Here is a 13,140-nt window from a genome sequence, read left to right on the forward strand (position 1 = left end):
CCCACAGTGGTAAAGCCTACATCAGTGTTATCTAGAGGATCACACATGGGTATTGGTCCGATGAAAGTAGGAACTACAACAGTTGACGGTGATGGTCTATTTCATACCTTAAGACAGTTTCTTAAAAAACAGTCATTAAAAGAATGAGTCATTGATAAGACATATATCACTGGACAAAGAGAAAACATACTACTTCTTCTCTCTCTTTCATGCCTACTCTTTAAGAATGACACTTTTTAGTGTGTGTGTTTATATGGGCAATTATGTGCCATGTGTTCGTGTGTTGTCAAAGGCAACTTGAGGAGTTGGTTTTCTCAGTCTCCTATTGAACAAACTGAAGTTTAGTAGCAAGCGCCTTAATCATCTGTCTCCCCTGGCCTCATTTTAACCTTATACAAAGTCACATTAGTCTACCTTATAAATGATCAAATATACAAGAAAACACTCAATAATATATTACATAGCACCACCAAGATCCAGCCCATGTTTTATATGTGGGATACGTATTCATATTCAACACTGAATATATTCTTGCTATAGAGATTTTAAGAGATTGATATTATCTTCCTGCATAGCAATCTAATTTGTAATTGCCTATCACCACATTGTAATAAGTTTCATTTTCTGAATCACTCATTAATGGATAGAAATATCTGCATCAGTTACAGGCACAGAAGAAATACTCAATAAATACTTGTTGAATGAAATTATACATCTCAGGACATCTTGAAGTATATGAATGTAATCTATAAATAGCTTTAAAATATGTGACTAATGTACATTTTACATAATCATTATGGAAATAGGTATGATGAATTTTAAAGGTTTGTTTTCTTCTTAAAACAAAATTTTTGTGGTTTCCAGGTCTATCTCCTACTCTCATCCACCTCCCCCCCCCCAAAAAAAAAAACAATTTTCACTGTCTTCTAGAGCTTTTTCACATTTCTCTTCAAAATTCTTTATTGAACAATGGCCTTTAGCTGGCAGACCAAAATACACACACTATAAAATGTGTGAACTGGGATACAGAAAGAAAGATTTGCCAACACAGTGCAAGTGAAGCCAACAATTTATACTTGAAGCTCTGTCTTCAACTTTAGTTCCTCAGACTGTTAACGTTCATGGATCCAGAGATTACTGACTCCAAAACATTGAGTCACATCCTAAATGTCATTAACACAGAGCCTTCTTGGAGGCCGAAGCCCCGCCCTTCGACGCTAAAGCCTCGATTCCAGCAGACCTTATCAGCCCCCAGCTGATCTGTTGCCATAGAAACCCATAAAGCACCATGGCTGCCGCCGGCCAGGCAGAGGAGTGTTTACCACTGCCGGCGGCAGAATCATCCAAGACGTCCTTACCTACACCACCAGCAGTTCCCGCAGGAAAGAAGCCAAAGAAATGTCTGGTGTATCCACATCCGCCTAGGAGCTCCCGCCTGAGTCGTTCTGTCCTGCGCTGGCTCCAGGGCCTAGATCTCAGCTTCTTCCCTAGGAATGTCACCAGGTGCTAAAGCCAGACAGGACCCAGTGATTCACCCTCCTCCTCAGGTGTCACCCTCCCCTAGGCCACCTGCGCTCGCTCAGTTCAGGCTCCCTAAGCCTGGAATCAGCCTCCTTGGCCTTGCTTTCCCTCCTCACGGAGACAGCCTCGCCATCCAACTCCCTGCTCACTCATGCATGCCACAAGGCATACATATCAAGATAGGAAGTTCCAGAAAGACGTGGACCGTTGTGTTCATTGATTTCATTCAACTGGTCATTACACTGTAGAGTTAAGCTATTCCGGAATGCTTTGATAATCACAAAAAACCAAGGTTTTTGTTTTGTTTTGTTTGTATTAATCGTAATAAGGACTAGTTTACCCTTTTTTTGAAAATGTATCATGTATCCAGTTATCTGAGGTTTTTTTTTTTTTTTTTTTTTTTAAGCTTCTGTTTAACGGAAACGATGGTCTATGTAACTGGCTGTTACTATAGAATGTGAACAAAATTCCATAAAAATGAATACCATAGATCTTTTGCAGGAAAACGATTAATGCCAGTATTGGGTTTTTCAAGCATCTGTGAAACTTTCAATAAGCGTTTTAATCACTTGGCAACATTGTTAAATCTAATAATTAGGAGGATTCATTAAAGGACACTTTAGCTAACTGCTTTCTTTCCTATTGAGAAACCTTCTCAGAGAAATGAACCAACACAAGTTTTTCCAGATAGTTTGTCAATATGGTTTATTAGCTATTATATAATTATCTCAATTACACTTTTTCCATTTCCTTATTGTTATGTATCAGGGATTTTTCAAATGGCTACCTAGTTGCAGAGATATTCTGTATTTATTATCCCTGGGACCTTCGATTATCATCCTTTGAAAATGGAACCTCCTTAAAAGTCAAGTTGGATAACTGGGCACAGATAGAGAAGGTAAGACACAAAATTGACAAGAGTTTCCTGTGAAGCTTGTTTTAGATAGTACACTACATCTCTGTCTGAGAGAAAAACAGAAAGACAGGAGAGAGAGAGAGAGAGAGAGAGAGAGAGAGAGAGAGACTCTATGTCAAGTCTAGGAAATAACTGATTAGTCAAATTCTAGTTGTTCATTATATACAAAACTATAAATAAACTATAAAATTTAGTATATGACAATTAGAGTGGTATATAATAGTGGCTTTCTTGAAGAAATAGTGAATGTTGATAACATAGAAAATGTAGTTCAAATGAAAAGTTAGTTAAAGTAAATTCATAATACTTGATTATTTTTCTAGAACTTCTGATGATGAAATACTTTCTTTCTATTATTAAAGTTTCTAGCGAAAAAGAAGTTTAAACTACCTAAAGAACTAATCCATGGAACAATTCACTGTAAGGCTGGGGTACCTGAAATACTGATACAGGAGATTTACACTTTACTAACACATCAAGAGTAAGTAGTTTGAAATTTTCCAACAGCACAATTTAACGTAAACTTTTGATGACATAAGGCTCACTACTAAGACATAGTTTGCCAACAATATTTTGTTTCTTATTTTCAGAATTAGAAGTATCCAGGATGATCTCGCTAATTTCACAGACTATATTTACCAAATGCGTTTGCCCCTGGTTCCTAGGAATACAGTATCAAAATCTATTAAGAATAACATTAGGTTGTCGGAACTACTAAGCAATCCTAATGTACTCAGCAATGAACTCAAGATAGAATTCCTCATCCTTTTGCAAATGCTGCAAAGAAAATTAAGCAGAAAACTGAATCCAGGTAAGCCTTCCCTGGAGACAGGTGAGTGCTTCTGAAATCACCAAGGCTGCTCCTAAGCTGAAATGAGAGAAAACCATGCAGTAAAAAGATTTATGATCACTGGAGTGGATGGCTTTCTTTTTTATCGACAGTATGTTTGTTGATTTGCGGATGGAAGGGCAGGTTTCCAAAGGCTTGCCCAGAGTCATCTTAAGTCATTTTAAACTCTTGTCATATTGCTTATCCATTGTCCCAGGCAGGTAGGATAGTAAGTGAAAGTGCTGTTCTGTCTTCATCATTAGCTCCATTCTGGCCTATTTTTTTATGTTTATCATATATTTGCCCTTATTTCACACATAGAAAACTGAACATTTCTGTAGCATATCAACTATCCAAGAAACATGTGTGTCATTAGAATGTTCTTTCCTTTGAACTATATTTTCTGAAGGAAAGAGTCATTTTCTCTCTGGTATCTAGAAAATGGAAGGCTACTCTTTGAATTCTTCTTCACATTAGGGCTATTTGGATAGCCCAAAAGTGAGTGTGGTGTGGATTGTGTCTACCCTTACTGTGTTCATTTTCCAGACTCCTATATTATATTGTTTCTCTTCTTTGACTTGTTATGGTCTCTGGCCTTATTCACGAATTTGTGTGCAAACAAAGAATATGAGGCATCAATCCTTTTGCAGAATTTTATATTCAAAATGTGACTGTTTTAAACATTACAATTTTGCTGCAAAATGTGTCACACATATCCATTTTATATAATACGTGAGCAATTTTAAAAACTGATAATGGTGTTAGGCACTTGTGCATCTGGAAAGAGTTTAAGAAAAGGAGTATTACCAACCCCTCCCACTTCTTGATTGAGCTCACCACATCCTCTCCCCATGGAAACCAACGTCTTCCTGCTTTGGTTGAAAGCTTCCTGGATTAAAATGGAATTAAGCTATGGTACTATCATGCTATCTCAATTTTAGCCACACATAGACACACTTGTTTTTGCATATTGTGCATGTGTTGTATGAGCGATTGAGTTTGGGGCCTTATATATTGTAGTCAAGTCCCCGACCATTTAGTTAGATCTCCATGCCTTATACAATACTTTTTTTTTTCCCCTAAGTGAGTTTCTTTAATTTTGTTGTTGTTTTCCAGAATGTCTTTCATCTTTTTTCTTTTATTGAAAAATATTTTTTCTTACAACATGTTCTGTTACAGTTCTCCTTTCAACACTCCTTAGTTCCTCCTTGTCTTCCCTCCCATTTTTCTTTTTGAAAATGGCTCTTTGCATACAATATATCCTGATTGCAGTTTTTCCCCACCTCCTCCCAGATCCTCCCTCCCCTTCTAACTCTCAGCTCCATACCTTCCTTCTCTCTCTCTTAAGAGCAGGCAAATTAAAAAAGACAAAACCACCAAATAAAAACAAAAGCTAGGAGCATAAGACATGAGTCTCCACATACCAGCCTGGTTACTTTTAAAACGAGCAACCAGACCCTTTATATTGTTTCCTTTTGAACATACCTTCATATAGCCATGATCATTTTTCTCCCTCTTTAAATAATCAATACTCAAGTCTCCTATGGTGATTTGTATTTTTTCATTTTGTGAGTGTGAGTGAATATGTTTTTTTTTGTGTGTGTGTGTATTGTACTGGTCAGCTGGTACAAAGTCAAACAGTCCTCTGAGGGGGAAGTGAGAAAGACTTACTTTCTCACTATGTATATAGGAAAGACAGAAGACTCAGAGACACAGGTTAGAAATTGGGAAGGCTGCTCAGTCAGTACTATGGCAGCCCCCAGGTTCTCTCGGGCTTTCTATACTTTGCAGTAACGGGGCTGACATACATTTGATATCTGTACCCATCCAGAGGCCTCCCTAGTCCTCCTTGTTCCTTCCTCCATGATTAACAAGACTGAAGCCTCCAAGATGAACAAGCCCCTCACCTTGAGCTTCAAGTATAACCCCTCTTACGGTTCCATGTATCATCAGGCCAGGTAATCTGCAGTAGACTCTGGCCTGACTTGACTGCTTGACAGGTAGGCTTTCACAGAAGCAGACAAAATGGCTCCCATCTGTGTGTGTGTGTGAGAGAGAATGTGTGTTTGCGGTTGTGTGTAGACCACACCACACATGGTAGAGGAAAACTCTGTGAAATCTGTTCTCTTCTTCCATCTGAACCTTTTAACCTGCTGAACCATTTTACTGGACTACTCTTCATTTTTTGGTACTTTTGATTATAGAAGTTGTTGGTTTTTTATTTATTTATTTTTTTTAATCTATCCCCAAAGCAGTTGATAGAGATTGTTATAGTTATAGGAATGCTGCTGCTGGCTGGGTAGGCTTGTTTGTTTTCTCTCTGAGAGTGTGAGTGGTAAGTGGGAAAACTTCCTGTAAGATAAGCTACAAGGATGGAAAGGGCCCTTAGGGGTTAAGAGAAAATGCTCAGGTGTACAACTCATAGGATACGTTTTAAAATAGATTTGAAAAACATGAAAATAATTTTGTCACGAAAACAAATACACATCTGCAAAACAAAAGAGATGCTGTATGATTTCTTTACATGAACGACAGAACTAGGTAAACGTACCTTCCTGTTGTCAGTGTCCTCGTAGGACCCTGGGCAGCAGTGCAGGGCTGGCACGGTGTGACTTATGTTGAGCTGTGTAGCGATGCTTTAGGTGCATCTATTCTCCCAAAAGATTGTTAGAAGAAATTATACTTATGGCTTATCTTTTTATGTAAGATCTTGAATAAAACTATACTAAAACAGAAGGGGCCACCTAGAAGTCTCAGTGGGAAAGGAAGTGTGCCACAAAGCAGGATGACCTCATCCACAAGGAGAGAGTGGACTCCTGCAAGCCTTTCTCTGATTTCCAGGATACTCAGGACCACCCTCCCCCACTCCCATCCCCCTATCCCAGCACACACACACACACACACACACACACACACATTCAAATAAACAAATACAAGCAACAACATTTTAAAAATTACAGAAACATAAAGATACTACCTTTAAAGTAATATTTTAAAATACAGTTACTCCTTTGCTCATCAAAAAATTACCAGTAGGGCAGGAATTACCAGTAGGGCGGTTGAGATGTGGCTCAGCTGTTAAGGGCATTGGCTGGTCTTCCAGAGCATCTCCGTTAAACTCCCAGCATGGAACTATTGATTGTTGTATAACATTTTTTAAATGCCTTTGGTGTTTGTATTTTATAGGGTGGTTTGATGTCAAGCCAACTGTGGGAGAAATCACAATCGACCGTCTTCCTGCCCATAGCTATAAGCGCAGATACAAGTCAAGAGGTTCAAAGGAGAAAGCTGCACAACCTTTATGTAAGTTTTGGTTTTAAGTTTTTTCTGTTGTTGTTTTTTATCTGCTGAGCTTTTAAGACTGTTCTTTGACCGTTTTAGAATAAGTTCAACTGTTAGATTGAATGTCACCTGGTTTGAATACAACCAGGTACTAACTTAGTGTTTCTTTACAAGTGGAGTGACATAGAAAAAGGTTTTCTTCCCACTGCACATTACATAAACCACCTGAGTTCTCATCTATTCTCAAGTGCATCTGCCTGAAATAAGGGAAGCTGCACCAAGCCCGAACCTTATTACCCAGGGAGTGAGCCAGTCCAGAGGTGACTGGAAGACACTTGGAGATCTAGACTTCCCAGAAGCAGAATGACAAGAGGACCCTTATTTAAACCTTGTCAACACAGAAACCTCTGAATTACAACAAACCTCACTCCATGAGAACAAGGTAGCCTGTTCCCAGCTATTGTGTAGCTAATCATTTAAGAAAGGCTTTCTTTTCTTTTCTTTTTTTTTTTAACTTTTTTTTTTTATGGCTGGAAAAATTGAAACTGTTTCTCTAGACACAAGGACATGTAATGGAATTCAAGTTTTTGTTTTGATAAACTACACAGGACGGACATAACTGAGCATCTTGCTTTCTGCTGGTTGTGACTTCCTTTGCTTTGTAGGAGAGGGTAATTGCCCCCAACCAAGGTTCTTCTTATTTTTTTAATTTAATTTTTGTTTTGTTTTTCTTTTGAGACACTATCTTGTTTTATAGCCCAGGCTGGTCTTTAATTTATGCAGTATTCCTGCCTTACCTTTCTGAATATCTGGGTTATAGCATTTTCACCATACCTGGCTACAATGACTAATATATTTGCTTATTATACATTTTCACTTAAAAGATAATGCTTATCTTGAATATTCATTTACTGAGTACTCTATTTTATGTGACCATTCTAAAATATTACTAAATTCATTATAGAACATACTTATTCGTGTTGGAACAAGTTTCTTTAAGTGCTAAATTTTAATGGGTAGGAGATATTCCTTGTTTCCATCAGATATGATAGAGTGATTTCAATAGATTTATTAAAAAATTATGGCCTCTGGAAGCCTTTAATATACTAATATGTATTGTAATTATTTTTAAAAATATTTCAATCCTTTTAAAAACTCATAATTATTATTATATTATTAATTATTATTCAGTTTTGGTTTATTTAATGGCTTTGCAGAACAAGTATTCTTCAGAGCCCAAATTGTAATATCCACACATGAGGCTGCCCATCAATCCCCTTAGTGGATCATCTACCTCAAACATACAACACTTTAGTATGTTAGAATCCAGCAGATGTGACACATGATGCTTCTTTGAAAAAACATCCTGAGTTGCTCTCTGGATTCCTGAAATTCGTCTGTCTTTCAGCTTTCATAAGCCTACTACACGTGATTGAGAATTGTAATGAAGGCTTCAGCTTGGTAGGGCCGTCAGTAGGAACAGTATATACCTGGGAAGAAGAACTGGAAGGAATTATAGAATGGAATGAAGACCACAAGTGGAGTTTGGCTCCCTCCTCATCCCCTTGCTTCTTTTTCCTTATGGATGTTGGCTCTGACTTGGGATAGGAAAAGGTGGGAGGGAGCAGTGGATTCTCCCCATTGTTTTCTTCCTGGGTAAGAAAGAGAGGTAGCATACAAACTGCTGGACTTGACTACATTCCCACATGAGTTAAGATTGGGCTGGAGGCAAGTCTGAAAAGCATTTTGTTAATTAATGATTGATGGGGGAGGGCCCAGTCCATGGTGGGTGATGCCATTCCTGGGCTGGTGATTCTGAGTTCTATAACAAAGCAGACTGAGCAAGCCATGGGAAGCAAGCCAGTAAGCAACATCCTTCCATGGCCTGTACTGGCTAGTTTTGTGTCAACTTGACACATGCTGGAGAGAAAGGAGCTTCAGTTGTGGAAATGCCTCCACGAGATCCAGCTGTAAGGCATTTTCTCAATTAGTGATCAAGGGGGAAAGGCCCCTTGTGGGTGGGACCATCCCTGGGTTGGTAGTCTTGGTTCTATAAGAGAGCAGGCTGAGCAAGCCAGGGGAAGCAAGCCAGTAAAGAATATCCCTCCATGGCCTCTGCATCAGCTCCTGCTTCCTGACCTGCTTGAGTTCCAGTCCTGACTTCCTATGGTGATGAACAGAAGTATGGAAGTGTAAGCCAAATAAACCCTTTCCTCACCAACTTGCTTCTTGGTCATGATGTTTGTGCAGGAATAGAAACCCTGACTAAGACAATGACCTCTGTAGCTAGCAGCTTCTGCCTCCAGGTTCCTGCCCTGCTTGAGTCTCTATTAATGAGGTGATATATGGAGCTGTGAACAAAATAAACCCTTTTCTCTCTGAGTTACTCTGCTCATGCCATTTTATCACAACAATAAGAACCCTAACTAAGACAGCCTGACACCAAATTAACTGCCACAAAACAAAACAAAAGCCCAAAGGCTTCATTCTAACTGAATTGCCAAAGGATATGTCTGATTATGGTTATTTACTTTGGGAAACTCTAAAAGATCACTCCGATACTTAGAAAAACTGAATCCCGAACTAGGCGAGGTGGTTTCTGTCTGTGTTTAAACCCATCACTTGTCAGAGTTTTAGGCCAGCTTGAACTACATAGTGAGAAGCTGTGTCTAAACAAATTAATCAGAAAGTAAAACATGAAAAAAGCAAGGAAATGAAAATGACCTGTTCTCATTCCTGCAGAGAGCACTGCATGGAGAATGACTGTTTGCTTTTCCCATTTGAACAATGAACTGATGCATATCCATCCTCATCTTGCCCTCCAGTCGTTCCACTAGCGACTCTCTAGGAGACCTTTTCAAAATGGCTTACGGACTTGAGGAAGGAAACCCTCACTGTACGAGGCCAATTTGAATCAGATGTTGAACACATAGTATCACTCTTAACGTTTCTCAATCCTGTCTTAGCTACTTAGATTCTTACTCTAGACACACAAGGAATACTGTGACTTTGATTTGAGTCATTTAATATAGGTAAACTGTTTTAAACATTTTATTGCCTTTATTCAAGCAATTCCAGTTCAGTTGCTTTGATGAAAAGGATACCAACTGTCTCTTCAAGCCATATTATCTTTCATAAGCTGAAAGTTAATAAAAGGAGGAGGAGAAACAAGTACTGCACTCCAGGAACTTTGCTGTTTAGGTTTGCTCACAATCTCCCTAAAGTTACAGGCTGTTCTCTGGAATACAGAATCCCAACTAACACTAAAACCAAGCTACTATTTTAAAAAGTTATACTCTTTAAGTTGCTGTATTTATTTGCCTCAATCTTATCTGAAGGGATAACATAGGCAGATTTCTTAGTTGCCACTGGCTCATCATATTAGAATGGAGTGACCTGGAGTCTGGGCACCCAGAATGGATGACAGAGTAATCAGAGCTCTATAAACTGTGGTATGAGCCACACATATTTGCCAAGGCGCAGTACAACATCATGTCTCTGTTTGCTCAGCTGCTTTCTGAAGCAATATCTAAAAATACATGAGTCATATCAAATGCACCAAAATAAACCCTGGATATTTTTAGGGATTGCTGATAAATTTTGGAGGAGGAAACACACACACACACACACACACACACACACACACACACACACACACACGATGTATGATTTAAACATCCTGTTTATTAATTCATTAATTATAACAGATGCACAGACTATTGTCATTATGAATATTAGATAGTTATAGTGGTACAGATATTTCATAACCATGAATTAATTCTTTGTTAATTTAAATATCCCAGCAAAATCAGACAATGATGGCAATGCACGGAAAGAAATCCATGTGAAGCAAAGTGGAAATCCTTGTGAGAACACTGAAAACCTGTGACAAATGTGGAAGAGACAGTGAAGGACATGGAGGAAGTAGCTTAGAAGAAGTGATATCACTAATGTCTACCACAGTCTGAGTATATAATGTCTCACCCCAGTCTTGGATGTATTTAAATAATAAATAACTTAAATTGGTGTCTTAACCATAATTCATCTAGAAAGCATTGCTTTGTGTGTGTGTGTGACTCAACAAATAATTAGCTTGTAAGTAGGTGCATCAAGAAACCACTGAACACAGCCAAACTCTATGGATAAGAAAGCAGCAAGCTGGGACAAGTTGTTAGATTCCATAGGGGTAAATTCGGTGGAAGGACTCAAACACTGGACTAGCCAGGTGGGTAACCATGGGAACTCTGGAGACTGATCAGAAGTGTTCAGGTGCCAACTGCTGCTAGGGTCAGGAGTGTTTAAGTATGACCGCTCTGGTCAAGAATGTTCAGGCAGGGCTGAAGAGAGATTGCTCAGCCATTAAAGGCTCGGCTCACCACCAAAAATACAAAAGTGTTCAGGCAGCTGGTAGAGATTTTCTGAGAATGCTTCAGATTGTTGTTTCTCAGCAAAACCAAGCCTCCTGGGAAAGCCAGGCCGTGCCAGGACCTGGCTGACCTTCAGTACATGCCAGAAACATTAGTAAGTAAAAGTAGGTTTTAATGCCAGTAAGAAAAGGCTTGCCACTGAGATCAACAGCAAGCAGGCAGAGAGAAAGCTTCCTTCTTCCATGTTCTTTATTTACACTGCCTGCAGAATCTTACTACCTTAAAATTTGAGGATTACAAATGAGTCTACCCATTTCAAGTGATTTAATTAAGAAAATCTCTCATAAGTGTGCCCAGCCACTGGTGCTTTAGCTAGTTTTGGTTGTAGTCCAAGTGGCCAACCAGAATAGCCATTACAGGAGGCAAGCAAGAGATTCTTAGCTTCAGTAATCCCATCGACTGACAGGAGTACTTAATTGGAAAAGGGATGCATGTTTGAGCTGTAACAGACAGATCCATGTCTTTGACCCCATGAAGCTTAGCACTGTTGGTGTAGTGAGGGTAACAAGATATAGAGCCATCCATCCTGGGTAGACAGCATGTGAGTGAGAGACTTTCAAACCAACTCAGTTCCTAGGTAAGGTGGTCTGGGTGATAAGGTCAGCTGAGTGAAGACACAAGTAGTGTGTGCACTGAGAAAGTATCTTAAGTGAGTAAGAGAAGGTAAGTAGTCAAGAGAGTGGGCTTGGGTCTAGAGGAGGTAAATTTCCTAAAATAGGACAGTAGTGCCTTTACTCAAGAAAGCTGAGGGGAATGGGGTGCTGGGGCCTTCCATGTTTTCGAGGTAATAAGGTAAGATTTCCCTCCAAGGAAAGTGAAGTTCAGAAGAATTTCTGTCAGTGAGTTTTAATACATCTATTAGCCTTCTCTACCTTTCTGAGGACTAAGGGCAGTAGGGAACTAGAAGATGCCAGAGCTCTTGACACTAGCTGAGTGACTTGAGAGATGAATGCCAGGCCATTATCTGACTCTCTGCATCTAGGAAGTTGAAATATGATCAAAATATTTGGTGAGGTGGAGATATACCACTTCTGTAGTCTTAGCCATAGTAGGGCAAGCTTCCACCCAATCCTGAGAAAGTGCCTGCCACAGTAAGAAGATAAATGTTTTTTTTTTAAAATTAGGAAACAATATATGTGAAATCTGCCAGTGTTCCCTAGAAAGACTACCCCCAAACTGATGTGTATTAAAAGAAGTGGTTGCAAAGCTCCCCGTGGGAAAGTTTTGGTGCAGGGGGTGGGCTTTCCTGAGCCTTAAGAAGACCAGGAAGGCTGGGGTGGAAGAGGAGGGGTGGGAGAGAGCAGTGAAGAGGTCAAGGTCCACTGTGAAAGGGCATGTGCATATCTGTCAGGAAGGTCTTTGCCTGAACATCAGGGAGAAGTATCTATTTTGTAGAGGAGGCCTGCCCCAGGAGCCTTCAATGGCTCCCATGGGCTGGAGAGCTTTCTGTTGGGACTCAGAGTAGGTGCAAGTTTAGTTTGGAGGGGCCAAGAAGAAAATGGAGCAGGATAGGTAGGTGTGATGTTTTGTCTATGCTCAGCCTAGGGAGTGACACTTTTAGAAGGTGTGACCCTTTTTGAGTAGGTGTGTGGCCTTTCTGGAGTAGGCGTGGCACTGTGGTTATGGGCTTTAAGACCCTCATTGTAGCTGCCTGGTAGCAAGTATTCTGCTAGCAGCCTTCAGGTGAAGATGTAGTACTCTCAGCTCCTCCTGCACCATGCTTGCATGGACACTGTCATATTCCTGCCTTGGTGATAATGGACTGAACCTCTGAACCTGTAAGCCAGCCCCAATGAAGTGTTTTTGTAAGAGTTACCTTGGTCATTGCATCTGTTCCAAGCAGTAAAACCCTAAGACAGTAGGGGTGTTTGCTGATGTCCTTGGTGGTTTTATTAAGGAAATCATATCATTGGTAGGGGCCTAAGGACCTCAACAGTGAGCAACTATCACCTGTTTGGGAAGATAAGAGGCTTTCAGCAGATTTAGAATATGAGGCTCATTAATACATATTTTAATAAATATTCTCTTGGTGGTGAGATATCCTATCTCCTGACAGAAGCATGGTGGTATAGAATATCAAACATATATGTAGAATCTGTATATATGTTGCTGGTCTTGCTTTGTGCCAGCATGAGGGCCCTAGTAAAGACTCTGAGATCTTCCTT

General features: G+C 39.6%; 1 protein-coding gene across 1 annotated transcript; it reads left to right on the plus strand.

Moving 5' to 3' along the window:
- The first annotated feature begins 1,268 nt into the window (after positions 1-1,268).
- On the plus strand, positions 1,269-10,586 carry Spata4 (spermatogenesis associated 4). Its single transcript, NM_133711.4, has 6 exons — positions 1,269-1,503; positions 2,290-2,419; positions 2,800-2,918; positions 3,028-3,248; positions 6,453-6,569; positions 10,352-10,586. Exons 1-6 carry the CDS (start codon positions 1,289-1,291, stop codon positions 10,435-10,437), a joined length of 888 nt encoding a protein of 295 aa, NP_598472.2. The 5' UTR covers positions 1,269-1,288; the 3' UTR covers positions 10,438-10,586.
- Positions 10,587-13,140: the final 2,554 nt, after the last annotated feature.

This window comes from Mus musculus, chromosome 8 (assembly GCF_000001635.26).
Source record: "Mus musculus strain C57BL/6J chromosome 8, GRCm38.p6 C57BL/6J".
In the NCBI taxonomy this organism is placed as follows: domain Eukaryota; kingdom Metazoa; phylum Chordata; class Mammalia; order Rodentia; family Muridae; genus Mus; species Mus musculus.

What these genes read in the sequence shown, in the direction of transcription:
- Spata4 (NM_133711.4), top strand. Translation starts at nt 1,289, where the DNA reads ATGGCTGCCGCCGGCCAGGCAGAGGAGTGTTTACCACTGCCGGCGGCA. An exon ending in ACTTTACTAACACATCAAGA is followed by an intron (nt 2,919 to 3,027) that starts GTAAGTAGTTTG and finishes TCTTATTTTCAG; the next exon opens with AATTAGAAGTATCCAGGATG. An exon ending in AAGCAGAAAACTGAATCCAG is followed by an intron (nt 3,249 to 6,452) that starts GTAAGCCTTCCC and finishes TGTATTTTATAG; the next exon opens with GGTGGTTTGATGTCAAGCCA.